The 25,582-nt window shown below is 38.8% G+C and overlaps 1 protein-coding gene across 1 annotated transcript; it reads left to right on the top strand.

The window, feature by feature from the left end:
• Positions 1-1,526: 1,526 nt before the first annotated feature.
• On the top strand, positions 1,527-25,582 carry LOC100704217 (ankyrin repeat domain-containing protein SOWAHC). Its single transcript, XM_005448393.4, has 14 exons — positions 1,527-1,827; positions 5,497-5,558; positions 7,944-8,165; positions 9,132-9,254; positions 14,084-14,140; positions 14,487-14,588; positions 16,437-16,449; positions 19,434-19,438; positions 19,637-19,723; positions 20,335-20,337; positions 20,735-20,737; positions 20,949-21,021; positions 21,279-21,374; positions 23,606-25,582. The coding sequence occupies exons 1-14, from the start codon at positions 1,695-1,697 to the stop codon at positions 23,776-23,778; spliced, it is 1,152 nt and encodes a 383-aa protein (XP_005448450.1). The 5' UTR covers positions 1,527-1,694; the 3' UTR covers positions 23,779-25,582.

The following is a 25,582-nucleotide window of genomic DNA, read 5'->3' as shown; positions in this document are numbered from 1 at the left end:
TTTAAAACTAACAGTTGTCATTGGTTAAAGTACCAAATCTGCATGATGGGTTGCATTTGGGTCACAAGTAAACAGTGACTCCCATCCCCATCCCCCCCTCACACCACTGATAAAGATGGGACACCAGTCGGTTCAGGTATTAAACACAGAACACATTGTCAGATTAATTGTGTGATTGTGCTGTAAATATTAAATGTACCGGACTTACATTTTAATCCCTCTGTCCTCTAGTATTGCTTTGCTTTGAACGGGTTTCCATTCAATTTAGAAATGAGTGATTTGTATTTCATGTTCTAGGCTGCTGCCCTAAGAAGACAATATTGTAATTACAATAAGCTTCTTATACGCTGATACAATTATTGAGGTGAGGAGTTTATTCTGTTGCGTGAAAGTGGGACCTTATGCTCTTTCAATTTAGAAAACAACACAAGTTTGATGAGGATAAAGAAATTTGATCCCAGAGCATATGCCACGTCTTTGTGGAATTATTTTATGCCACCAGAGAACAGCTGGCGATACATTTATCACCTTGCTACTGTCTGGGATTGTGTGGTCAACATAGCAGTAGTGTAAGAAGTACACAAATCCTTCACGTAGGTAAGGTACTAAAAATGCAAAATGCTCAATTTCAAGTAAAAGTCCTGAACTGGAGATAGTATGAGTATGGCCCTTTTGACTTATATCTTCATGCTTTTCATTATTAGATAGCAAATAATGTATATTACTTCTTTTATTGTGAGATCATTAATGAAGAAACAAAGAAAAAACTAAATTCTGCAGCCTTCTCTTTAAAACGTCTCTTATCCCAGCTTTCTTGAACATATCATGGATTTCCATCTTTTTGGACCTCTGTGAGCTAGTTAAATGAAACATCCCGGATAGTTTCTACTACTAAACAGTCACAGACAACTGAAAAGCATTAAGGGTCCTGAAGCAGACACAAGTCTTATTGTGAAAGGTCACAAGCCAAAAACCCTGGGAACCACTTCTACAATCATCTATTTTTGAGGATGTGTTATAAGATTTTTACCTAATGAAAATATACGTGTTGCAAGTTTAAGTCAACAAACCATTACACTACACACATCAGACTTTAAATCAACATGTTGTTGATTCAGTGTACAGATTTGACTGTTTTTTAAAGCATCGCGATAATTCTTTCTTTCCCTCAAATCAGCACGTCATGGAAATAATCGTTGCAGTCCTCACATAACAGCTGCATGTCACGCAAATGCAGCAGGGAGTTACTGCTTAAACATATCTGCATCAGTAAAGTTAACAGTGGAAAAGGACTATTTTTGCATTAAATACGTTAACTTTTAAAACGTCTATCCACCTAATTATAGTCCCATACACTGGCTTTTCAGCACAGTGATTGTACTTGTCATGAAGTATCTTAGAGCCCAGTATTAGTTCTTCTACTCCAACAAAAGGAGCTGAATGTTTCCTTTTCACCGTTGGCACAGAAAACGCGGAGTTCGAAAATGAAGACGTGTGTCTTTAAAGGGTTAACGGGGGAGGAGGCGCAGCAGCGGTCAGCTCGTCTGGGTGGAGTGAACTTTACATATGTAGTACAACAAATTAGCCAGGAGGAGAGCGGTGTGGCAGAGTGAAAAACCCCTAAAAGACTAGATTACTCGCTTAAGAAAAAACCCATCCTGGCCGGTAAGAGACGCTCCAAACACTGAGCTGAGATGAGTGATGTGAGCGAAGAGTCGCTGCTGGATTATTTCTACTCCGCCGGGGGCGACTCAGGCAGAGTCAAAAATGCAGATATACTGAGGACATTTAAGCCTTTTATTGGGCACAGTGACTTGCAGTTACGTGGTAAGTAACCAGAGGTTGCATCGTGGATTTAACTCAGTGGAAATATTAGGCGGAAAAAAACCGGGCAGATGAAATGAGATGAGGTCGTGCTGCATCATTAGAGCGGGATGGCAAAATACCAACTGACCTCGTGTTAGTATGACAGTCCTCATAATAAGACTAACATTTATCTTTTGGTTTGTTTGTGCTTTAAACAGGCAACATCCCCTTTGTCTGCTTTAACAAACGGCTTTGGGGTCGTTTTCATTGTTTTCAGTTAGAAAGGAGACATCTGGTTTACATTAAAAAGCCCCTCCAATGAGTTTCAGCAGGAATTGTGTCATTTCCTCCCTCGGGCACGTTTCTAACTCAAACAGAGGACCCGAGCCACCCCATCAACAAAGCATGTCACTATGCAGTGTCACAAGAAGGCCCCGTGGCTCCTCCTCAGAAATAAAAACGACCAGTGGTTATAACTAGTTATTACTTGGCTGTTATGCACCATTTGAGCCCAGAATCAGTGTATTTGCCATAGAGATGTAATCTTTCCCCTGTTCTTCTCCACCCACCTACTCTACAGATGCTTATGCAATCATGTCCTGAGTCACTGCTGACACCACCATTCTTCTGTTATTTGGTTTCTGCAGAAAAAAAGTGTTTGGGAGTAAAGTTGTGTAACTCTGTGTACTCATAGATATGCTTAGCTAAAAGAACATTCTGACGGAGAACCTTACTTTCATAGAAGATATCAGAACTGTAGAGAGAAAAGGTAACATTTTAGCTACAAATTATTTGAAAAAGTCAAACCTTTAAGCATTAAAATATACCGCATGCCTGTGGCAAACAGAAGGTTTGCTTTAACTGCCTTATTTGGTCTAGTATGGTGATAGCCTATATATAAAGATGGACATAACCAGCATGAAGTCATCCACTGTGCAATTGTGTTATGAAGCCTCAAACCCTTTATTATACTTATTTTTTCCATGTCCTTAAGTGCACTTGCTGCCAGATGAGCCACCTCCTGCTGGCCATTAAAAAGATGCTTCTGCATTGGCTTCACTGCATCCATGTCCATGTTTTGCAGACTGTGGGTTATGACTATAATCGGTCCATAATTTAATTGGTATATTTACTGACTGGATGAACTAACTATTATCTGCCATGGGTTACCTTCAACCAATGACATCAATAACCCATGGAGAGGATGAAGACGTAGTTGGAGCAGTTTTGAAAGGGTTGACTACACTCAGCATAGCTACATAGTGAAAAATCAATTGATAATTACCTATGCAAAAACAATTTTACATAGAAGCACATTCATAAGCAGTCACTTTCAAAACCTTACAAGTTTTAAGCTTCATCTTCGTTGACACGCCCAAAATACCCATAGCTTTGAACTTATTGGCCAACAGTTCCTTACAATGGCTTGGTTAACATGCTGCCATAGACTGTGTGGTAGCACTGCGCAGACACAGATACTTGACAGTCAACTCTAGCAGAAGGAAAAGAAATTTGGAAAGATGGATTTTCATTCATTTTTTTCAGATTTCTTATTTGTTAGATTCATATGGCTGCGTTATAGAAGATTTCACTCCCTGTACAGTGGTCATGAAGGGGAAAATTAGCTATAAATAACAATACCACTTTTGTTCAAGACTGTAAACATGTTTATTTCAGCAGTAAATTGTGGCATTTTAACATATGGGTCTCTGGAGAATGGCTTGCTAAAGTGGCCTCTGGAAGATCTCTTGGCAAATATGATTGGCTTAATTTTTGTTAGACCACAGACAAAAGTCACAGACAAAAGAAACAGACTCTATGTAGGTGTGACTAACTGACATACATACCAGCAGGTATATAAATAGCAGAAGCAACATCTCATACTGTTTTTGTGTATTGTGTAAACAGATAAAGCAAAGATTTAACAGCTCAGGGAGTTCAGAACTAAACAATAAAAGGCGTCTGTGTCATAGAGTGGCAGCACCAGGAGTAAACGTGCACATCAAACTGGTTTGGTGACATAAACACAGTTAAAGGTGTCACTTGAAACCACCTGAAGTTAGTGGTTATATCAGACCACATGAAGCTGCAGCACGACGTATCAGCTTAATAGCACGTTAAGGTTTATGAATATTTTTTCTCTTTTCTCTAACAGGAGGATTATTTGTTTTTATTTTATCTTTTCAAAAGCTGTGCAGCACATCTCTTTTATGTAGGTGTGCCTACTAAACTAACAGCTGAGAGTAAGAGCACGTCTCACGAAGGCAAACAATGAGCTTGTAATGCTGTATCTAGTCCCTGTTCAGCAGTGATTTTACTTTTGTGACTGCCTGGAAATGCAAACATATTTTAACCTTCTCAAATGATTATCCAGAGTGACCTTGCATTGCAGTTGCCAGCATGCACTGTCCAGATGCTGCATCAGCACTGCAGTTGTTGACAGAGGTTTAGAGAGCTGCTTTGATGCTCTGCCATCTGACATCGCTGTCCAATTAGAAAAGTGCTTCCCACACATTTAAAGTCTGTCGCGGCATTCGGTTGCAGCTTTTCCTCGTGTAATTGTGGCGATAGTGTTTTAATCATAATTAAGTCCACATGCATGACTGGATGTAGACCTCTAATGGGGGCGTTTTTGTGTGTTTTTTTTAATCAGACAACAAATCTGGGGCAGCTGGTAAAAATGTAGCAGTGTTTGAAGGGAGGGGGGTACATGAAAGTGAGTTTGTGTGTGGGTTGCTTGTTTTTTGCAGACCTCTGGCTAACAAGTAACTAGCACATACACGATATTACCCACTGTGCCATGCAAGGAATTCTTTTGTTTAGGCAGATGTAAGTGGCCACTTCCTTTGGATTTCCTGTTGTTGAGAATGCGAACTTTGCAACTGTCTCCCTACAAATGTTCTTTCCGTCCACATGAGGAAAAGGAAACGCTCCAATTGTCCCGAGCCGCATACTTATATAAACACCTTGGCGTGAATGGAATACCTACGTCTGGAAAGGTTTATGTTTGCGAAGCCATCCTGGCTGCCTGATGACTAGTGTTAGCTTTTAATCACACTTTCTGCACAAGCCTGATATCTGCTCACTGGTGTAAACAAAGGGCGGGAAGCTTTATCTGATCAGCTCTGTCAGCTCGTCACTTTGTTTGGTTCTCACAGGAAAGATTCACTGTAGGTTTTCAAGTGCCTCGAGTTTTTGGCCTAAGGGATAAGTTAAATTCTGTTTACATATTTGGCCAGGCTGGAGGGGAACGTGTTTTCTCTTTCTTTAAACTGAAGATTGTAAAACAACTGCTCTGCCAGTAATGTTCTCATCCAAACCTCATTTGTCTTCTTACTTCAGATAAAGTAACAGAACCCAACAGCTTTACCGGCAGACTGCAACTTACAAACAACACATCTAGTATAAACACTAGAAATATATTCAGCTCCGTTATTGTGCTGTTTAATAAATATCATCTATTGTGCATCTAATCTTTGGGTATCTTAAGGTCTATATACGCAAAACACATTCTTCTTATTGTCTTACGTCCAGCATCCACATCACTACAACAGCGTTTTGTGTCCTTTTTTCCATCCTTATTTGACTTTTTGAGTATTGGAAGCACTCATGTACCACTTAATGTTAAAAAAACATTAGAAACTATGTTTAGTTTCCTGTTTTTGAACTCAAATATTTTTTCCTTTGCAGCCAAATACCGAGAGGAATTCAAGCTCATCATTGACCGAATCGCTGTGGTGAAATCTGAGAATGTAAGTAAACTACTCAAATATTTTTACCTTTTCTGGGAAAAGTTATGCTCTCATTGATTTTCCAGTCATACTTCTTACACAGAGGCCATGCTGTGAAAGGCGGAACTATTGTGACTGAACAAGGGGTTGTCCAGTCTGTTCAATCTTTGTGTTTTGTAGAACCGTTTGTACCCACTGGTTTCCCCCAGGGGACACAGCTGCAGTTTGTGTTTCTAGACACTATTTCCATGAAGCGTTCTCATATGTAGACTAAAAATTCCTGCAAGAATAAACAGAGTAAACTCATCTGAGTTATAGATTTGATGTTTCTTTCTTGAAGAAACAGTTTGAAATGAATAGCATGCTTATCTGTGTGATAAATGTGAAGATACAGAGGGAGGTCTGGAGACTTATCTTAGCTCACTGATCACTGTTTAAAAAGAAACACCTATCAGCAGCTTTAAAGTTCAGTAAATGACAAAATATCAAACCTGTGTAAATTTGCAAAAAGAAGACGTTTAAAAACAAATTTTGTGGCTCTAACAGTTTCTTTTGGCAAATGCAGTTACAAAATGCAAATCCCTGTAAAACAGCAATGTGCCGTTTTTACATTTATGTTTATCAGATTTAAACAAAATAGATATAAAAGGTTAATTAATGCCCTACTGTGGAGTTTCATGCCTTTTGACAGAGCATGTTGTAATTTTTTGTAAAGAAACTAATTTGGTCCTGGGTTTAACTTTGTACTTAAAGCTGTACTAGATCTAATCTAGATGAGCCCTCCTCCTGCAGCTCCCCCAGTCTGTTCTAAACTACACAGATATTTATAGTACAGTACTGACCAGATCTGTTCTGAACCCCCCCCCCCCCCCCCCCCCCCGCTTTGAGAGATCAAAAAGTGATCACTAAGGCACACTGTGATTGTAAATAATGTGCATTTCTTGATAATATCTTTATAATTTAAAGAAATGAAGGAATGAATGAAACTGTAAAGCTAAAATTGCAGTACGTTGATAAAGTATTAATAATAATAGTAGGTTGAAATGCAAAGTTAGCTTCATGATGCATTTTGTGATGTGACATATAACAGCCATTTCCTGTTCCTTTTATGTTAATTAAGTACCTAGCTACAAACATTTTTTAATTAAGTCAGAAGCACTGTCATCATGACATTTTTAAATCCTGTTTCATCAGCCTGGCTGGCTTCCTCAGCAGGCCTTCTTTACCTCACAGCACAGCAGTTAAAAACCATGGGTCCAACACACGATAAAGGCTAATGCTGCCTTATGTTAGCACTGCTAAGCTTTCTGTTGAAATTACTGTTGATATATGAGTAACTTTTAGTTGCCACTGAACAAGCATATTTTGTGTCAGCATCATTTGAAGATGGACTTGTTGCTCTCTGTGGCTTTCTGAAATTAAGTGCCATGCATTTCATGATGGTAATTTGTACTGGTGATTTTACCCCCACTACAATGGCCTGCTAAGAGATTATTATGGACTTTTCGTCTAATGATGCCAGCTGTAGATAGATGTGAGAGTACTATTGATTTTCCCATCAGAATCTTGGCATCATATACTTTACTAACCCATATGGAAAAGATATATATAAATCTTATAAAGTTTGTATCTGTCTTGTGTGAAACTTGCATGAAAAGCATACAAGAGTGGAAACACATATAAGATCCCTTGAAAAATTATATAATGAAACTTGTATGTTTTGGATACTTACTAAACGAATATATGAAAGTAATGAGAAAGTGGCCACTTTCATGAGTAAATCATATAAGTTTTTACTATTTCTTTTCCATATGGGAACCTACGTAAGATATGATCAAATCTATAGACTTGACAGTGCTTAGATTTGTGTAACCTGGACTAAGTTTTTTCAGTTGATGCAACAAAAAAATTGTTTAAAATTCCAACAGGATTTATTTAAATAGTAAGCCTGTAGCTAAGGATTGTTATAAATTAATCTGTTTCAGCAGTAAACAGTGTCTGAGGTTAGTATCTTTAACTGTTTATCTTCTATCTGCCCAACAGTCCAAAATCCAATGATTTTCAATACTGAGATACAACAGAGAAAAGTAACAAATCCTCACACTGAGGAATTAGATTAGATCAGTTAATCAAGCAGCTGAATGATCACCTCAGCGGCAATTCAAAGAAGCTAACTCAGCTTTTGATGTTTAATAATTGGGTTCAAAGGGCATTAAAGATGTGAGGTCCAGCAAAATGATTAAAGGCGTACTGATGAGTATGATTAACACACAATTACTTTAATGTATCTAATGGTTTTTAGTTAGAAGCTACAGCAAGTGCTTCTAAAATTCAACTGATTGTGTGGTAATACCGTTTCCTGCTTTATTTAACATGGATGTTGTACTGTTTCACTGTCTTTTACAGGGTGAGAAATATCTTATCCTCAAGAAGAAATACAGGAACGTGGTGCAAGAGCGAGAGGCCAAGAGTCTCAGGCCAGATGGAGACCGACAGAGGCATACGAGTCCGGCCAGAACGACATCCACAGTGCAGTGGGAAGTGACAGACGCCCCGACATCTACTCCTCGTGAGAAGGAGGAACAAGATGAGCCAATGTCATGTGGAGAGGCTGACGCCACAGCAGAGGTGAATTTGAAATCAGCACACTATTCTTTACTCATTGCGAAAGCCAGAAAAACTGTGGGACAGACAGGGCGTGGTTAGGCTACAACACTGGGTGCTAAAGTGTAAATCGCTGAATTTGTTCTCGCCTCAGTACTCCGTGGCTACTCTTTATGTTAGTGACACACTTATTTCTAAACAAGGGCGTTGCTGTTCGAGTGCTTCGGGTTGTTTCCCCCTCTAATCTTAGCAAGTGTCAGCATTCACTGACAGAGCAGCTGTGTGAGAGAATAAAAAGCTTTTTTGTTTTGGCAAATCTAAGAATAAGCAATGTCCAAGGCCTTCTGTCTTTGCATAAAGGGCATAGTTGTTTAACCTCCTAAGACCCGAACTCTTCCACGGCATGCATTTTTAATTTCTCTTTGATATTTGGGCATATTGGGGCCCGATAAATGTAAAAACAAAGAATTACCAGAATTTTTTTTTTACCTTATTTTTGTTTTTATGAAAAATCAGAGCCACATATGAGGATATTCATTTAAAATTTTGATAGAACAGTAGCAGTATAATGTCCTCGTAAATGGATATCAGACCCTTGAAGAGCAAAATTGAGTATTTTGGTCTAAATAACCCAAAATGTGATGTCCACATATGTGGACGGCAGGTCCTAGGAGGTTAATGCATACAAGCAACTGTCAACAAACATTATACTCCATAACTTTATAGTCATCATCCAACCATATTGTTCATGCAATAAAATTACATTTATGCTATGCTGCTTTTAGTATTTTCACACATGATTAGTCTGAGCAGGCACTGAAGTAAACATTATCTGCCCACACCAGATGGTGAAGGAAAAAAAAGCAAGCAAAATGCTAATTCTGGCTGTTAACCAACACTCGACACAGCTGAATGTTTGGCATGTAAACACTCAGCTCACAAATTAGGATCACACAAAGTTTATCAGACACTATATCTGTGCTCCTGTAGGGCCAGCGAAAAGGAGCAGACCCTGTGCACCACTCTCCACGGCCACCTCCTGCCATCCAGATCCATGAAGCCCCAGAGCAAAGCAACGCAGAGGATGAGCTGGAAAGAGATTCTGGGTCAAAGGTGACAGTTTGTTTAACTGAGAGGCAGTGTTTGTTCTGGTATTTCCTGGCACAGAACAGTACCATCGGTGCCTTTCACACACCTGCAAAATGCACCACCACTCACTAGCAGAGACGTGTGTGCTGGACGGTCACGTTTCCAGGAAAACTGAGGTGCAGTGTAAAAAGAAAATGAAAATAATTGCCAGAAACACATTTAAAAAAGCTGGGCACGTTTGCAAGTCTGCATTTCTTTTAAAAAACACCTTGTAAGATTGCTTCAGTTGTAATATCAAAAAGTTGCCCGTTTATGGTTAATATTGAACCTGTGCCATGTAAACAACACATGCAGGAATCCAGACTGTAAGAGAATTGTTGGCAGTGAAGAATTCAAAATAGAAAATGAAAAAGTTATTTTGTAATAACTTGCAAAAGAATTTTGTCACAAGAATTTTACACCAGGTAGAAACCAGAGTCTGTAATTGTGTGAAAAAGAGTTTAGACTGGAACTAATACTGCTGGAGAGGCTTATGTCTGTGCATTAGTTGTTATATACAGTTTTAGGTATCTGGTTAATTTGAGACCTTTTGTATCTGAAGATCTTAAAATAATTGTAACACCCTTTTGATAAAAGCTGCAGGCCTTTCAGAATGACATTCACTGCAGGTTCATTCTCAACATTTAGCTTCTTTCACCATATTTTGTCAGAGGAATGAAAAGACTACAGGGGAAATGGGGAACACTGACTCCTTTCACCCACCAGGTGGTGCCAAGTAAATTAACTGGATTTGTAACCTGCACTATGTTAAATGTGAGAGGGAGGGGAATCAGTCGGGGGAGAATCTGCATTTAAACTAAGCCCTCTTATCATGGTAAGCAGCAACATGTTGAACCTCATTAGAAAGATAATAATCATGTGTCCATTAAAGACATGGGGATTCATCCCAGGGACTTTCGATGGCCTGCACAACACATAGATGAAATGTGTTGATGCGCGAGTGTGTTAATGTAGGACTTGAAGCAGATTAGGTGTGTTTATTTAAAGTGTCTTGATGCATGCTCAATCATCCAGGTAAGGAAATCCTAGAAAGTTGATGCTGGACGCTCCGTCTAGATAAATAGAATGAGCCTTATGTTGTTTATTTATGGTGGTAGCCACTACAAACTTTGATATAAGTACACCTATTATAGTGTTGACAGTTGTTTCATGTTACAGAGACCATCTGCCAACTGTTATATTTGGTTCTTGGATTAGAACAGAAAAAGATATTTAGATTATCACAGTTCCCAGAAGCATTTGGGAGGAAACCATCATCGCTTTGTTGTCTTATCCACTAAAAAAATTAACATCATGGCGCTGCGCCACAAAGTTGCTGGGTGTAAAGTTGATGTCCAATCTGATTTTCTTCCCACAGACATTACCCAAATGTCTGTGCTACCTTATAATCTGTTCTCAGACCTGTCGAAATTTGGCCCGCTTCTCAAGAAGCGCTAAGGCAGGAGTGGCTCCACATCAAGAGGTTTTAGTGTGTCATGTGGTTCTCCGTAGGGCAGATCTGCTAAACTCATGTTGGTCACAATGGATTACAATTAGAGCTCAACTGAAAAAGCTGATTTATCAGTGCTGACATGTGCATTGGAGAGATAAAAATAAATCGATAAAGTTTTTAAGAAATGGTAGTTTCCATTAGTTTATGCTTCAGAGAGTACCGAAAAGTTTATTTTGGGGTGAAAACACTTGGGTCTTTATCAAAAGTGTTTATCTTTGAATGTTCTTATATAAAATAAAATACAGAGAGTTATTCCTGCTGGGAATAGTGGAAGGGGAGGCAAAGGTGATGTGCTGGATACAGTTCTAATGAAGACTTAATTTTGACTCTAAATACAATCACACCAAGAATTTAAAGGCTAAATGCCATTTTTGTTAGTCACACTGTGAATGACATAGTCATTGTACGACTATGATCCAGACTGACATACCTGTAAGCTCATATTCGCACATGCAGTGCAGCCCTGAGCTTTTCTAGATGTCACCTGACTGAAGTATGCAAATGCTGAAGCAGTCACATTTGATATTAGCCTCTCTTTAACCCATCACTTCTCTGGTACAAAATCTGTGAGATGCCAAATTGCTGGTAATAATGTGTCAATGCACCTCCATCGTCTAAACTTAAAGGAGTATTTTCTAGTAGTGCAAATGTGTCTGAAGACATTCCCTGCTGTGTGAATCATGTGAGAAAGGACATTTGTGGAAAATGTTGATTCTCCAGAAATGGTAAAAAGTGAATGTGTAAAAACAGCTTACATCTATCAGGACAACTGACACAAACTTTTGGATCGAAATTAATAAAATATAATTTCTAAAAAGAAATATATATTTTTAGATGTAGACATGAATGTAGTCTTGAAATCATTCCCGATGCTTATGTTCAGCACTGTAAACCTGAACAAGTTAGTAGAACAAAAAAAATAGTTTTAAGTTTTTTAAGTTTATGAATTTAAAAGTTGAAGCTTATCAGAACTGACAAAAGTTTAAAAAAAAAAACGTTATAATAATTAAATTCAGAAATATTTAGTAAGTGGAACTTAATCAGTGATCAATGGGCCTTGATCAGTAGTTGTTGATCAGTGGTCATGAGAATTTGCATATTAATGATCAAGGAACTAACTCACAGCCCATTGTTCATTCAGTGGTACTAGTTTCAGTCAAGTTTCAGTTTTTGTGCAATGTGCTGTTTATAAGATTGGAGAAACCTGCAGTCACCTGAGACTGAAGAAGTCATTTTGATGAGTGACGAAACGTTTCTCCCACCGAAAACGCTACGTCCAGATAAACAGAATCAACCTTTTGGGAACTAGAACTTAAAGTTTTCATTTATGTCTCCCATGTGAATAAGTTGACGAAACTTAATAGGAATTAGTACAACAGAGTCACTTTTTAGGTTTATCAAAACTCAATATTTATTGTTCACTTTTGGGATGAGATAGTAGATATAGTGGACAAAAGATGTTGAAGAAGCTGTAAGTCAGGAGAAACAAGAAAGGAAACCAAAAAATTAAAACAAACTGGACTAATGCTAGAATTCAAAATCATGTTAAATGCCTTTCCAATTCTTTAACGCGAGTGAGCATTAAAGAATTTGAAGAAAAGCTATCTGGAGCTTGTACAGACTGATATTAATCTTTTTTAGGGCTGTCAAAATTGAGAGCAAACAAAACAACTGCTGTATAATGCACTCCGCTATCTTTGTTTAATTGGTCACATGATGGCATCACATGACTAAAATGCGTCATCGTTTTAGAAACTCTGCGTTTTCGAGTGTCCACACTGCGACGGGACAGCTCCGTTTTGAAATGTATGCGTTTTCGAGAGCATTTTCAAAACGCTGCGTTTTTCCTTGAGGAAAACGCCATCTCAGTGTGGACGGGAGGTCAAAACGGAGAGAAAACGATGCATTAGTGTGGACGTAGCCTCAGTTTATTTAAGTACTTTCAACGTTTGGGTTTACAGTGAGATTAGCGACAAGCCCATTCATCCATCAATCCATGTCATCTGGCTGCTGTAGTGGCTTTGCCATGATTGGTTCCTCACCCTGTTTTTAAGCGAAGCCCGGACACTCTTCGAAGGAAGCTCATTTTTTCTGCTTGCATATTATTTGGGTCACTACCCTCAGCCTCTGGCAATAGGTGAGGGTAAGAATGTAGAAATTAGCAGCTTTGCTTTCACACTCCAGCTAATTTTGGTAATCAGTTGGCTTTTTCCTCTTACTCCCATGATGAGGTTAACATTTGTGGAGGCACATTTGTTTTAAGTGAAATATCTTTCCTCAACTATGTGAAGATATTTATTTAACAATAACTTCAGGAATCCTTTGAAGAATACTGACATGCTAAGATGGTAAACATACCACTGTAACCATGTAATAATGGGAAGTTTTCGCTCAAAGCATTTCTGTCTTTAAGTACATCCTCAAAGCTGCTTGAGTGTCTGTTGACTCGGTGGCCTGTTTAACTGTGGCACTTCAATAAATATTTAGATTTTGGACAAATGGTCACTTTTAGAGATGCCACCTGGACCTCTTGAGAATAATTTTAAAGGTGAGATGAATATTAAAACAAAAACCATCATTTTGACAGTGAAAATAATGCTTACATGGCTTAAAACAGTGCTGAAATAGTCTTTGCTGAAATTCAGATTCTTTCATCCTCTTCTGTCTTTCCCTTGAATACATACCCAACAATGGTATTTTGTTTTCTCCGTCTGTTATTACTGGTCGCCAGCAAAAATAGCTAAAAACGCATGTGTGCCAGAGTGGAGCAGGCTGGATAAATATCATCCCTCCACTTTTCGTGTTCGCAGAGTGACATGTGCAGTTTGTGCCACAGACGTGAAAGGGCCGAGTGTTCTAACATGATGTCTCTGTGTGAGCTGAGAACAATCCTCTCACACATAAATCAACCACTATGACACTTTTATACACCGCTTTCATTATTTAAGAAGTTTTCTTCTTGACCTCTTTACACTAAAATGGTGACAAAAACATATGGCCTGACTGCAGGCGAGTTGTTTTTTGGGTTAATTGTTAATTGGATTGTTATTCATTACCCCTTATGTGTGAATGCGTCACCTCTGTCTCGCTGTCTCATTACCTATCTATCTGTCTCACACCCTTTGGTCACATCTCGCCGGCTGGAAAACATCACAGCAGTGTGACTAGTGTGTGAAAAAGTGTGTGTCCTGTGATCTCAAATCATGTTGTGGGAGTGTTATGACTGAAACAGTAGTTAACTTTTATCAGAGCTCAGCTTTTTGTCACCTCTGAGTAACACTCTTCTGACTTTGTGTTTCAGTCCGAGTCGGAGCAAGACGAGGAGGGTACGGGCAGTATGGGCTCTGCTTCTGTCGCTGTAAGTGCTTCTCAGCTCTTTTTTCTAACCCTTTATTATTAATGAAGAGATATAAGTGAAACATTTCAGGAGTAGAGCGGCTCAAGTTTCCTTTTTGTCTCATTCACATGTGTCAATCGTGGATTTGGTCTTGTAAATACACATTCACTCTCCCTGTGGTTTCACTAAACAAACAACAGAAGTAAAAATCCAAACTGTTGAAACCGGCGTCATCATGGGCGTCTCCCACAATGTGTCAGCTGGCTGTGACTCAGTAGCATGTAGGAAATGGATTAGAGGTTTGTGGCCTCAGCACTATCAAAGGAGCCCATAACAGGATGTGTGTGTTTGTGTGTGTGTGTCCTAGCTGGATCCTTTAGAGAAGGAGTGGATCTATTCTGCTGCCGGTGCTCGAGTCCCTGACCTCTCTCAGCTGCTCAGACAGGACCGCTCTCTGGCAAACAAGAAGGTAGTGCTGCCCTCTTCCTCAGTGCTTAAAGGATAAATCCAGTTTAGTACAAATTGGACACTTTACTATTATCACTGGATTTGATGGGGCAAGAAACACAAGCAGCCAAACAATCAGGAAGTTTCCCTTTAACACATAACTCATTTTCCAGACTTATTTAGAAAAGGAAAAAATGGTAAAACTATTATTGAAAACTGTTTTGGAATTGAGTAACACTGGTGAAGGACAGATATAGTATAACAAAGTGGGCACAAGGTAAATTTTAATGAGGCCTCGCTAGACTGTCAACTTGTTAAGAAGGTAATCCATGAAGAAACCCATGAAAAAATCATCTCTGATAAATTAATAACACTTCCCACAATCAAAAGTATAAACAAAGATACACATGTTAATTAACCTGCTAAATTATGACAGGTGAAGTAATAAAATTTGTCTTCTCACAATGCAACATGGAAAGAAGATCCGTTTTACATGGAAATCTTGGAATATGGTGGTAATTGTAGATGTTACCTAAGCCACATGCCACACAGCTAAACATCACTACAAACCAAGTGCGCCACGAAGGTATGATGCATCCCATCACACCGTAAAAACGTGACAGATTTTTAAAAATGACTTTTGTAAAGTTGAATAAATTAAGTTATGCTAGAAATTCTGTATTATGTCATCTTTTACATATATATATTCAGTGTCGACATTTGTCAAAAAGGGTACAAGAGATGTAATAAACTTAAATGATTTGTTCTTACTGAAGCAGATAACACTGATTACTCATTATTAAACTATAATTAAAATAAATATTAGGCTTAGCGGTGGGTCAGTGAACACCCGTTGTTCTGGAAAAATTTATATTTCATTACAGTTTTGCTGAGGTTGCTGGCTGTTGCTAGGTAAAATCAGTTGCAAAGAGGTATACAGTGCTGCAAAAGTTGTGCTTTTTGAAAAGTGCAGCAGGGCAGAATTTCTACTCTGAAGGGACACTTCAGTTGGTAGTTGGTGGGTTTATGCAAAGAAGCAGTCTGGTAGTGACCAAAGCAAACACAAGAAGGTTTTTGGTGATATGCTCAGCCAGCATGTCACAGCCAGCAACTACTCACCAACCAGTCGGGTGGAATACACATTTTTCCCTCTTGATCGGACATTGTCAGGGGTTTACCAAATGGTCTCTAGCCCTGTGCGACTGAAGTGTTATATTAAAATTGTAGTTTTCAGGAGTTTTCACCTTGCAGGTATTACTTTATAGCAGCATCACCTGACAGACTTTAGTGGTACTTAAAGAGTCTCCTGACAATCCACACCCTGACCTCCTGATTCATGTTCCAGCTAACAGTTGGTCATCACAGTGCAAGAGCTTTAGAGGAAATTTGTCTCACCTTTGGTACTTAAAGAATAAATACATAACCCTCAAACATTAGAATGTCTTATTTACAGTCTATTTATTATTTATTATGTTTACTGAAACAATCAGTCACACAGCATTAATACAGATAACAGCATCAGGAGTTTTTAAAAAACTATTCTTGGTCTTGTCTTTTTAATCTTCACAGTCACATCTGCTGGAAAATTACAGCAGTGAGCAAAAGGGGCTTTAAAACTGCTGGTTCTGTAGTTCCAGGAAGTACTTGAGTAAGGATAAAATCTGATTGCTTCCTTGCTTGTGTTTCTGTCCCTGTCAGAATTCAATGGTTATTCTAGTATTAAAGACATAAATAAATAATGACTGAAACAAAAAAAGATGAGTAAACAAAAAGAAAAAAAATCTGTTTCAAATTGCTGGAATAATAATTAATATTTGTTTTCACTAATACTTGTGTTCTTGTTCTATCTTTTGGGGGGTGGTCAAACCAGGATTTCACTTCAGTGAGTATTTGATACCCTATACGTAGCATGTTGCAGTATTATATCTACTTTGTGTTCGTCGTTGTTTATCGTTCCATGACTCTTTCTGACCTGATGCTTCTCACGTTCTCTTTTTGACACACGATGGCCCCCGGCTGTGACCGTGCCCACCTTTTCCAGGGTGTAAGTTTCACACGTCATACTTCTATCTGCAGCCTGTAAAAATTAGAAGTTCATTTCCAACGCCTTTTGGGAAAATTCTCAATGGATCTCCAATGACTTGTACTCAGATTTGTCTTTCGCTTTTGTAACGTTTACAAGCTCATCCTGCTGCAATCTTTTTCCCCTTAATAGTATTCTGAGAACCCTGTGTTAAAACATCCAGATCACGCATTTCAAAGGTCCACTATCAAAAGGATTATGAAAGATAGCTTTTTAGCTCCTGTGCCCCCCTGACAACCCAAATCCTTTTATTTGTCTCCCTGTGCGCTTAAGAGATTTTGAGCTCCTGTTTGTTGTCCCTCCCCTGTGTCACAGTTCTCACACTGTCCTGTGGCCATGGCAGACCACCTTCTAAGAGTAGCCTTAAGCCTTTGCCATCTCTACCCGGACAAGATAGCACGGCCGCCATTGAAGTTTAGGGAGATGGGGAGGGAGGGGGGGGATTAAGGAGAGTCTTAATGCCCCACAAAGAGTTCACCCACTTAAAGATAATCTGAAAGTAATAGAGGAGGCTGGGATTAATTGTAGAACAATGCTGGTTGTGTCCCTGGGAAGGTGCTAATTCCCCCTCAGGCCTCTTTGATGTTCCTCTTTAGCCTTCAGCCTTTCCCTGCTCTGCAGTGGTAGAAGCATTTCCAGAGATAATGCACAGTGATACCGACAATCAAAAAGTCACACGACTGCTGGTGTCTTTTACACTGGGAATTATTATATTTGATCTTTTGCTGGCTTGATTTTACTTAACAGAAGTTTAGCCAAGTGTACCACATAGCAGGCTGCAAATCACACGTTTGAGCAGCACTGAAGGGATTACCCTTCAGTGCTGGGAGGACTTAAGTGTTTCCTGTTCTGACAAAATGTTTGTGAGGATAAGGTAGATTTATAGATATGCTCTTCAAACAGTGACCTAAAAGTGAAGGCTTAACACAGGTCATCTCACCTGAATGCAGCACTTCTCACTCCAGAGTCTAATGGCCTTTCTCTCTTCCTGTTCTCCTCATTACGCGGGCCTCCGTTCCTGCCGTGATGGACTTCCCCTGCCACACAGTTTGTAAGTACATCATTAGCCCATCACTCCTCTCTATCTTCCTCCACATCCAGGGAAGTGTCAGGCACACAAGGCCTTTGTGTCCCCTGTCGATGTCCTCTTTAGCCACCACTTCCCTCACTGGAGAGCACGTGGTGGGGACAGAGCTGTCCCTGAGTGAGCAGACAGGTGGGGGGTTACCTCAGTGTGCAGGAACAGAAACGAGAGGTGCAGGAGGGAAAGACGCAGCATCCTGTTTAGCCTCGTCCATCACTCCTGCCCACTGAGAAACCCGCTGAGCCGCCTGTCAAAGAGCCCCTTGGCCAATCTGTCTTAAACTGTGACAGGGGACAGACAAAAGAGATGGAGATACTCCAGCCAGACAGCATCTATCACAATCTGTCTCGCAGACGAGCGACGCAGAGAGATGGAGCTACATATGGCTTCCTCTTTGCCTTGAGTGGATAAGATAGATTTTTCCGTTGCCAGCTGTTGAACCAACTTGTTTTGCTATGAGCATTAGGAGTTCTGGACAAAATTTCAAGCACTGAGGTAGTGTCAGTTTCTCTTGATATTTAAGTCACAGGTTGACCATCCAATCCTCTGAGAAACTTTATCTGGTCCCAACGTTTATAACATCCACTACATTAAAAAAAAGGTGTTGACAGCATTAATAAGACAGTTTTTTACTAGTCTCATGGGTACAGATGATTCTGTTTCCCATACAGATTAATTACACAAGTTACACAATACGCATATATCAATGCTGACAAGTTTGACTGATATAACATTTTTGAAATATTCAGTGTAAAAATGAACATAATATGAGGATTTATTACTAATGGTGTATGACAGAAAAAAGACGAAACACTAATATATCCACTGAATTTGTCCAAAAGAATGAATTTTTATACATATTACACACATATGTATATATATTGTACACATTTTTAAACAGCTGCAAGTTTTTTTAAAGATCTGAGGCATTCAAAGACTGTCACATATTTATTTTAAAGAACATATAGATATTTAGCTTTGTAGTGTACTGGTAGATATAATGGTAATTTGAGAGAAAGAGAAGAAAGCCTTTTAAAAAAATCATCTGCTGATTTTGTGCAGCCACGTGGTTTTATTAAATAGCGTCAGCATTTTTTATGTTATGTTGTAGCAGTGAATAGTAGCTGTGAGATCGTTTGACCAGTTAAACTCATAAAATCATTATGATAAAAGAGGGTTTTTTTTTCATTTCATTTGATCCCCTGTGAAGCTGTTCAGTTAACCGAAGTAAAGAGGTTACGGGGTTTTCATCTGCCCGCAGTTAATATGTAATTCTGAAATGGTTACTGTTTGATTTGCTCTGTTAAGGGTCAAATTGCTGAAGGGATGGATGTGGTTACTTAGCTGACATCTGCACCTACACTGCTTTCACCTGTTGATAGCCCGTAATTATGCAGCTTAAAGTGTAGGAAAAACAGAGGAGATCACAGTGCTAGTCAGACAGGTCGATATGGTTTGCATGTGCTGCGTGTACATATGCGTATTATTTTCACACCTATGAACATATTTTTGCATGAGGACCTCTCTGTGTATCTCTCAGACTTCTATCATGGAGGCTCTTGTTTCCCTCCTTGACGTGTGCTGACAGTAGTGCGGTGATGTCTGGGTGGGTCTCCCCTCTGCGGGTCACACTAACATCATCAATCTTCCCCCTGGTGACAGGCGGCTGGGCCCCCCAACTGTGGGCACAGGGCTGTGTTGTTTTGTAATTAGGCTTCGTTAGATGGCAGGAAACCATCCCTCCATCCCTCCTTCTTACCATCTCTCCAAAGCCCTCCCCTGTGCACAGCTGGTCCTCTGAACTCAGATAGCCAATAAGAAGCCCAGCTTACCACTTGTAATAATGCCGAATATTATCTGATCATATTTTTAGGACTAACAAATCTTTCCCTATTCCAAACAGACAGCTCTGCACTGGGCTGCCAAACATGGCAATGAGGAAATGGCCACACTGGTGGTTAATGCTGGTGGTGATGTCAACATTAAATCAGTGAGTGCATTTTTTTTTCTTAATTTTAGACAATAACTTTAAAAGGGCACTCCTAACGATTTCATGCTTCACATTATGCATTTGTTAAGTCCTAAAAAATGTATCCAAATAAAAATAATCCCTACATATTCTAACTTTCACTTCCCAGTATGCATGTCTTATCTTAGTCCTATTTATATGTAACATAGACAACATTACATGAGTCACAGTTGGAGCACTCGTATGCATAGAAAAGCATGAAACCCTGTCATTTGATTCAGCAATCCAAAACATTTAAGTACTATATTAGTATATACATACTTCTTTGATGATAATGTAAAAGACTAATGCAGATCTATCAGCAAACAAGTATAAATGCAAGCAACTATATTGCCCACAAAACTATAAATTGCACTTTAATGAATGGCTCTTTGGCTAGTTTAGCCTGAATGCTTCATAGTTCAGGCTTACCACCAGAGATAAAGAATAAATTACAGCTGTTTTTATAAGGAGTGTCTCCATCGTGGGTGAACTGAAACCACAGCAGTGCCCTTGTAAATTTTATTTCAGTTATGCTTTAGTGTGACTTCACATTCATTGATTTTTTATCATGGCGTTCTTCTTTCTTGCAGCACGTGAGTAACCAGGCTTTTCCCGGGCATGGATGGGTAATGTACAGTAAATTATATGTCTTGAAAGAACAACCGCCTCGCTGCTGGCCTCTTCTGCTGTGATGTAATGCTCCTAAAAGATCTCTGTGAAGATCCAGCTGTACAAATGTATTACAGGAGCACGTGTTGTGGGGCTGCCGCGGGTCTACTCCGCTAATAAATCATGTCATGTCATTTTAATTGTTTCCCAAAACAGTGCGTCAATGTGCCAGCATGCACAACTCTACAACTATGCAATTTTCAGCGAATTACCATGCAATTATGTTTTTATCATTATCTGGTGTTTCCATAACCTTTGCTAATTTGTATATTCTTTTCCATGCTGTTTTCATTGGCTGTCCTTGGGCCTGGGAAACTCTAGGGGGTAGGTACTTAAGCCTTCCAGCACTTTGCCATAGTTATTCCCCTCAACTACACACAAAGTCAAAATGTAAATTCTAAACTCTTTTTATGTGTCGGTGGAGTGACTGTTGTTGGCGTGTTTGCATACCACGCGGCCTCACCAAGAAATTACCTTCAGAATACACATGTACGTGCATGTTTTCATTTTGTTTTACACTTATTTTTCTCTGCAGGGATACACACCTTTACACATCGCAGCGTTACATGGGCATCGGCACATTCTTGACCTGCTCGTAGGGACATACGGTAAAAAGTGGTTTTATTTAACCTACTGGTTGCAGAGATAGTGCCACAAAAATGCTTTGCAAGTTTTCGCCACTGAAAAAGAATCTTGCGAGTAATTTAAAGAATAACAGCTGGTTACCTCATGTAGGTAGATTTGTTTACCTTTAGATTATGTGTCATTCCTTAAAGCTTTTGGTGTAAGATGTCAGTGAAGTATCTGCTTAGGCTTATCTGCTGCTTAGTCTCTGCTTTCAGTCATTTATTTTTTGTCTTACCAGGGGCTAAAGAAAACTTGCGGGACTACAGTGGTCATCTTGCCTGCCATTATCTGAACATCAAAGAAGCAGAAGGTCCAGATGAAGACTGTGAGCTACGTGAGTGAATGACTCTTCTAGTTTTGCTGCTAAAACTATTTGATGACCATCCCTGCCGTGGTTTTGTATTTTGTTTAAATTCTTTATTTGGAGTTAGCTCCTTTGAAAATAGGATTAATATACTTTGGCTACATCCAGACAAATGTGCATGGTGTGAAAAAATATAGGGGAATATGTGCATTATTCTCAGTCTTATGTTTTTCTTTTCAGACACTGGTGATCAAGTAAAACGAAACAATACAAATAGTGAAATCACCCGTCCATCCAGTGCTATTTTGCCAACTGTGTCATCTAACTTCAATATTTAATATGAAATCAACAACATCAGCTGCATAAAATAGAATCAATAATAATAAATAGATATTCAGCTGCATTATATTCCTACATATCAGACTTGCCTGATATATGTAGTCTGCTTAGATGACAGACGTTTTCTGCTTTCTGCAGAGCAACAACTGCATTGCGTCGGCCCTCTAATACCCACATCTGCAAACAGGGAGTGACAGTCAGGTTGGGTTGATCGTTTCACGCTGCAGTGTATGTCTGTGTCAGCCCATCACAGCAGCTTTACCATTACAAACAGTGATCATAATTTCTTCAGAGACACCCTGCATAGCAAGAGTTTGCCGCTGCAGGATGCTGCAGGATGCATGTTAAAAATCAAGGTGGGGGATGAATTATTTAAAATATCCTTTTAAAGAAACTTTCCTGTTCACATGAGGAGTGTTTCAAAAAATATCTGCATCCAGAAGAAAGCACAAAAAGCAAGAGGTGGTCATATAACTCTAGAAGTATAGAAGTGTTGGCCAATCAGCAGCCTAGGAGGGATAGTTATTACACAAACAAACATGGCACATAGAAGAACAAAGGAAAATCTGAAAATACAGCCGTATATGCTGATGTTCATGTTCTTTTCTTACAGCAATACACACTAAGCGCATGAAGTAAAACAAATTAGACAAAGGTTCACACATTTGACACTTAACTCCTCGTCCACACATAAGCAGTTTTTTAAAAGCTCAGTTTTCAGTGACATTAAAACACGGTTATAAGTCGACAACAGGACAAAAAGAAAAAGATCTCCAAAATACACAAAATGAATAAGAAACCATTACTACTACAACTTTTGGTTTTGAAAAGGAATCCTTGGTCTATCACAAGTTACTGGGACAGTGTGTTTGATTTAAGCAGCTCTAACCACAATTTAAGTTGAAATAAATAAGTAAAAATAATTTTTTAGGAGTAGCTCAACATTTTGGAAAACATGTAGAAATTAGGTCTAATAACCCTGCCTATCTAAATACTTGTATATCACTTTTCTTTAATAATATTTATATATTCTACTATATTCTAATTTATTCCACTAACTGTAGTAACACAACAGGTTTCATTTGTTTTAAATAACAATTGATGTAACCGCATATTTATGGACACTGACACTAATAGAAACTATGAATCCCCTGTCACTCCTCTGTGACATTCAGTAACCCCGTCCTGAGTCATTTTCCTTTTGCTAAAAGGAAAAACAACACTTGCTCCTCATCCAGGCTTGTAGGGCAGCTACACTGAAGACAGTATTCAATACAGAGGAAGCGATCAGGTTTGGTTAGTAAATCTGTAATATTTTGGACTCAAAAATGTGCCTAACTGTCTAACCCACGTCCAGGCAATGTGCACTGAAGGATGAAGGATTGAACAAGGAATTTTTGGACAGCGGAACTTAAACTTGGACCCAAATCCAAATTTGAAAAGGCTGTTGGAAAACATCCATAGAAATATGCAGATTTATTTTATCCTCTTCTGTTTTTGAACAGAGGAATGTCACTCTGTCTGCACACCAACTGTGAAGTGGACAGTTACTGTAGCTTTGCATAACTATCTGGTGTAGGAGGGAAGAGCAGTGTTCTGTGTTTATGATAAGCTAAGCTACACCACACTGGTGTTTATTTCCTTATCTAAACTCGAGAAGACAGAGGAGAGGACTGTTTTCCCAAATGTTGAAGTTTTTTTTATGCCATGTCCCCTTCTGAAACACCTCTCTACAGTTTGTGCCCATTAATGGCAATAAAAAAAGGATTTGATTGACTCAGAAATCATCAAACCTTGGTTTCACTACAAAGTTTCACCTGCATTGTTACTATGTATCAGTTACTATTAGTGTAACATTGGACACTGTATAGAACACTGTGGTTCTTTCACTCATTAATGAATTTTGTTACTTATTCTTTCAGAGTTTCAAGTAACTCAGGCCAGGGAGCGGAACAAGAACAGGAAGTTGGCATCGTTGTTCCACTCCAAGAAGAAGTGGGGGTCAGCAGAGGAGCTGGCTCCGATAGAGGAGGAGAGGACGGCGTCACATCAGCTCGCGCTTCCTGCTTTTAGACCCAGAAAATTCTCCCGCTGAGGGAAAACAAACTCCAGGGTCAACCCTGTTCTGACGCTGTTCCCACACTCACTCTGTCACTCACTTTGCCCTTTCAGGCATTCATATTTACACACATGTACCAAGTATTAATATGTATATTTATTATATGTACACACACACACACACACACACACACAGGAGTCATACCTGTGGTTACAGATCCAATCGAATGTTTGCCACCTAAACAAAATTAGAGAAACCAAATATACTTCTTCATGCATATAATCCATATTTTTCCTTACAGCTTGTTTAAATATTTTTTTGAATTTTTAAATGTTCATCAATGTTCTTCAGTGTTACTTAAAGTGGCACACGCCTTACAAGTTTTCCTTAAGCTGAGGCCATGATGGTCAAGCTAGTGATTTTCTCTATTTTTCTTATTTTATTGTTTACAGTTTTCAATGAAAAGACCAAAAATGATAACGTCTTAGTCTCCCTCTCTATACTTGTTCAGCCTGTCAGTGGCTTTCAGATCTCTAACCTTTAAAAAATTGGTCAAGAATACACAAGAGTGACCACCAAATCAAAAACAAGGCTAGATAGTGTATTTCTTGGAGAGTATTTTCAGTCGTACATCGGCTGTCTTAGTAAGAATTTGGGGATTAAAAGGAAGAATAAGCTTCACACTCTGTATGAAAATAGTTTGTAGTTTTTAAGGAACAGCTGAGCATTCTGACACAGGAAAAAAAAAGTCTGACTTTAAATCAAGTGATAATACTTCTCATTTCCATATATACAAACAGAAGTTACCAGGCTCACCCCTTAAAAGGATCATTTAATGTTTTTTGTATGTTTCGGTTCTTTAAATGCACCATAACTGAACAATGCAATTAAACTGATTTCCTTCAGTCCTTGACAGCAGCTAACATTAATTTACTGGTAAATGTATTATTTAAAACTTAACACTCTTAAGGGACTGTACAGAACAGTGTCTCACTGCAAAAATAATTCACAAAAACACTAAATTTAGCATTTAACCATAACTTCATTTCAGTTTAATTCTCCATTTCACTCTACTTCTTTAAAAAACTTTGCTCATTGCCCTCCTTTCAACAAAAATAAAGTACTAAACCTTACCTCTTTTTCTCGCGCTCCTCCTTTGCCAGTTCTTAGAGTCGGACATCAGATAATGGTAATGATTGCACCAGCTCACACTCAAATACAGAGTCTATAACACGACTTTATAAATGAGCAGCTGGAAAATTCACCCAGTAATGAGATAATCCAATCAACACAAGGATAAATATTTGTTGTGTCTAAGCTGTTTAAAGCAGGTTTCTTGCAAATGACTTTTCAGACAGTACTGAAGATTAGTTTCTTGAGTAAATGAATAAGCATTTGCCTGTTTGCAATATATTTGCATGCTTCTAATTTGTAGTAACTGGGCTAAACATCCAAATTTTATTTTTCTTTTTAGATCTTGAGATTTAGTGCAAAGCAGTATTAGCATTTTTGCCAACCTACATTTCTGCTGTGCCCCTGCTGGTTACTCTCAGGTTATAATAACTGTGTATCTGACGTGAGGCAGTTTTTCTTAGTTTGCTGGTAAAATAACTCTGATTTACTTTAACTGAGCACAGATGAGGTCACTCTGTTACTCGATGAAGGATTGTTAGGGAAACAAAAAGTGGTGTTTGCTGATTGTACTTGATTTGCTCACCAGCTGTTTATCAAAATGCCTGGTAACATTTTTTTAAAATGCATTGTTACATTGTGTTCTAAAGATGTTGCCAAGTGATTCTAATGCTTTAAAAGTGACGTATTCATTACTTTTACATTGTTG

Source organism: Oreochromis niloticus, linkage group LG20 (assembly GCF_001858045.2).
Source record: "Oreochromis niloticus isolate F11D_XX linkage group LG20, O_niloticus_UMD_NMBU, whole genome shotgun sequence".
NCBI classification, from domain to species: Eukaryota; Metazoa; Chordata; class Actinopteri; order Cichliformes; family Cichlidae; genus Oreochromis; species Oreochromis niloticus.
The sequence above is the reverse complement of the archived record's forward strand: the minus strand, read 5'-3'. Positions and strand labels throughout refer to the sequence as shown.

What these genes read in the sequence shown, in the direction of transcription:
- LOC100704217 (XM_005448393.4), top strand. Translation starts at nt 1,695, where the DNA reads ATGAGTGATGTGAGCGAAGAGTCGCTGCTGGATTATTTCTACTCCGCC. An exon ending in CCTGCTCGTAGGGACATACG is followed by an intron (nt 21,022 to 21,278) that starts GTAAAAAGTGGT and finishes TTGTCTTACCAG; the next exon opens with GGGCTAAAGAAAACTTGCGG. An exon ending in AGATGAAGACTGTGAGCTAC is followed by an intron (nt 21,375 to 23,605) that starts GTGAGTGAATGA and finishes TTATTCTTTCAG; the next exon opens with AGTTTCAAGTAACTCAGGCC.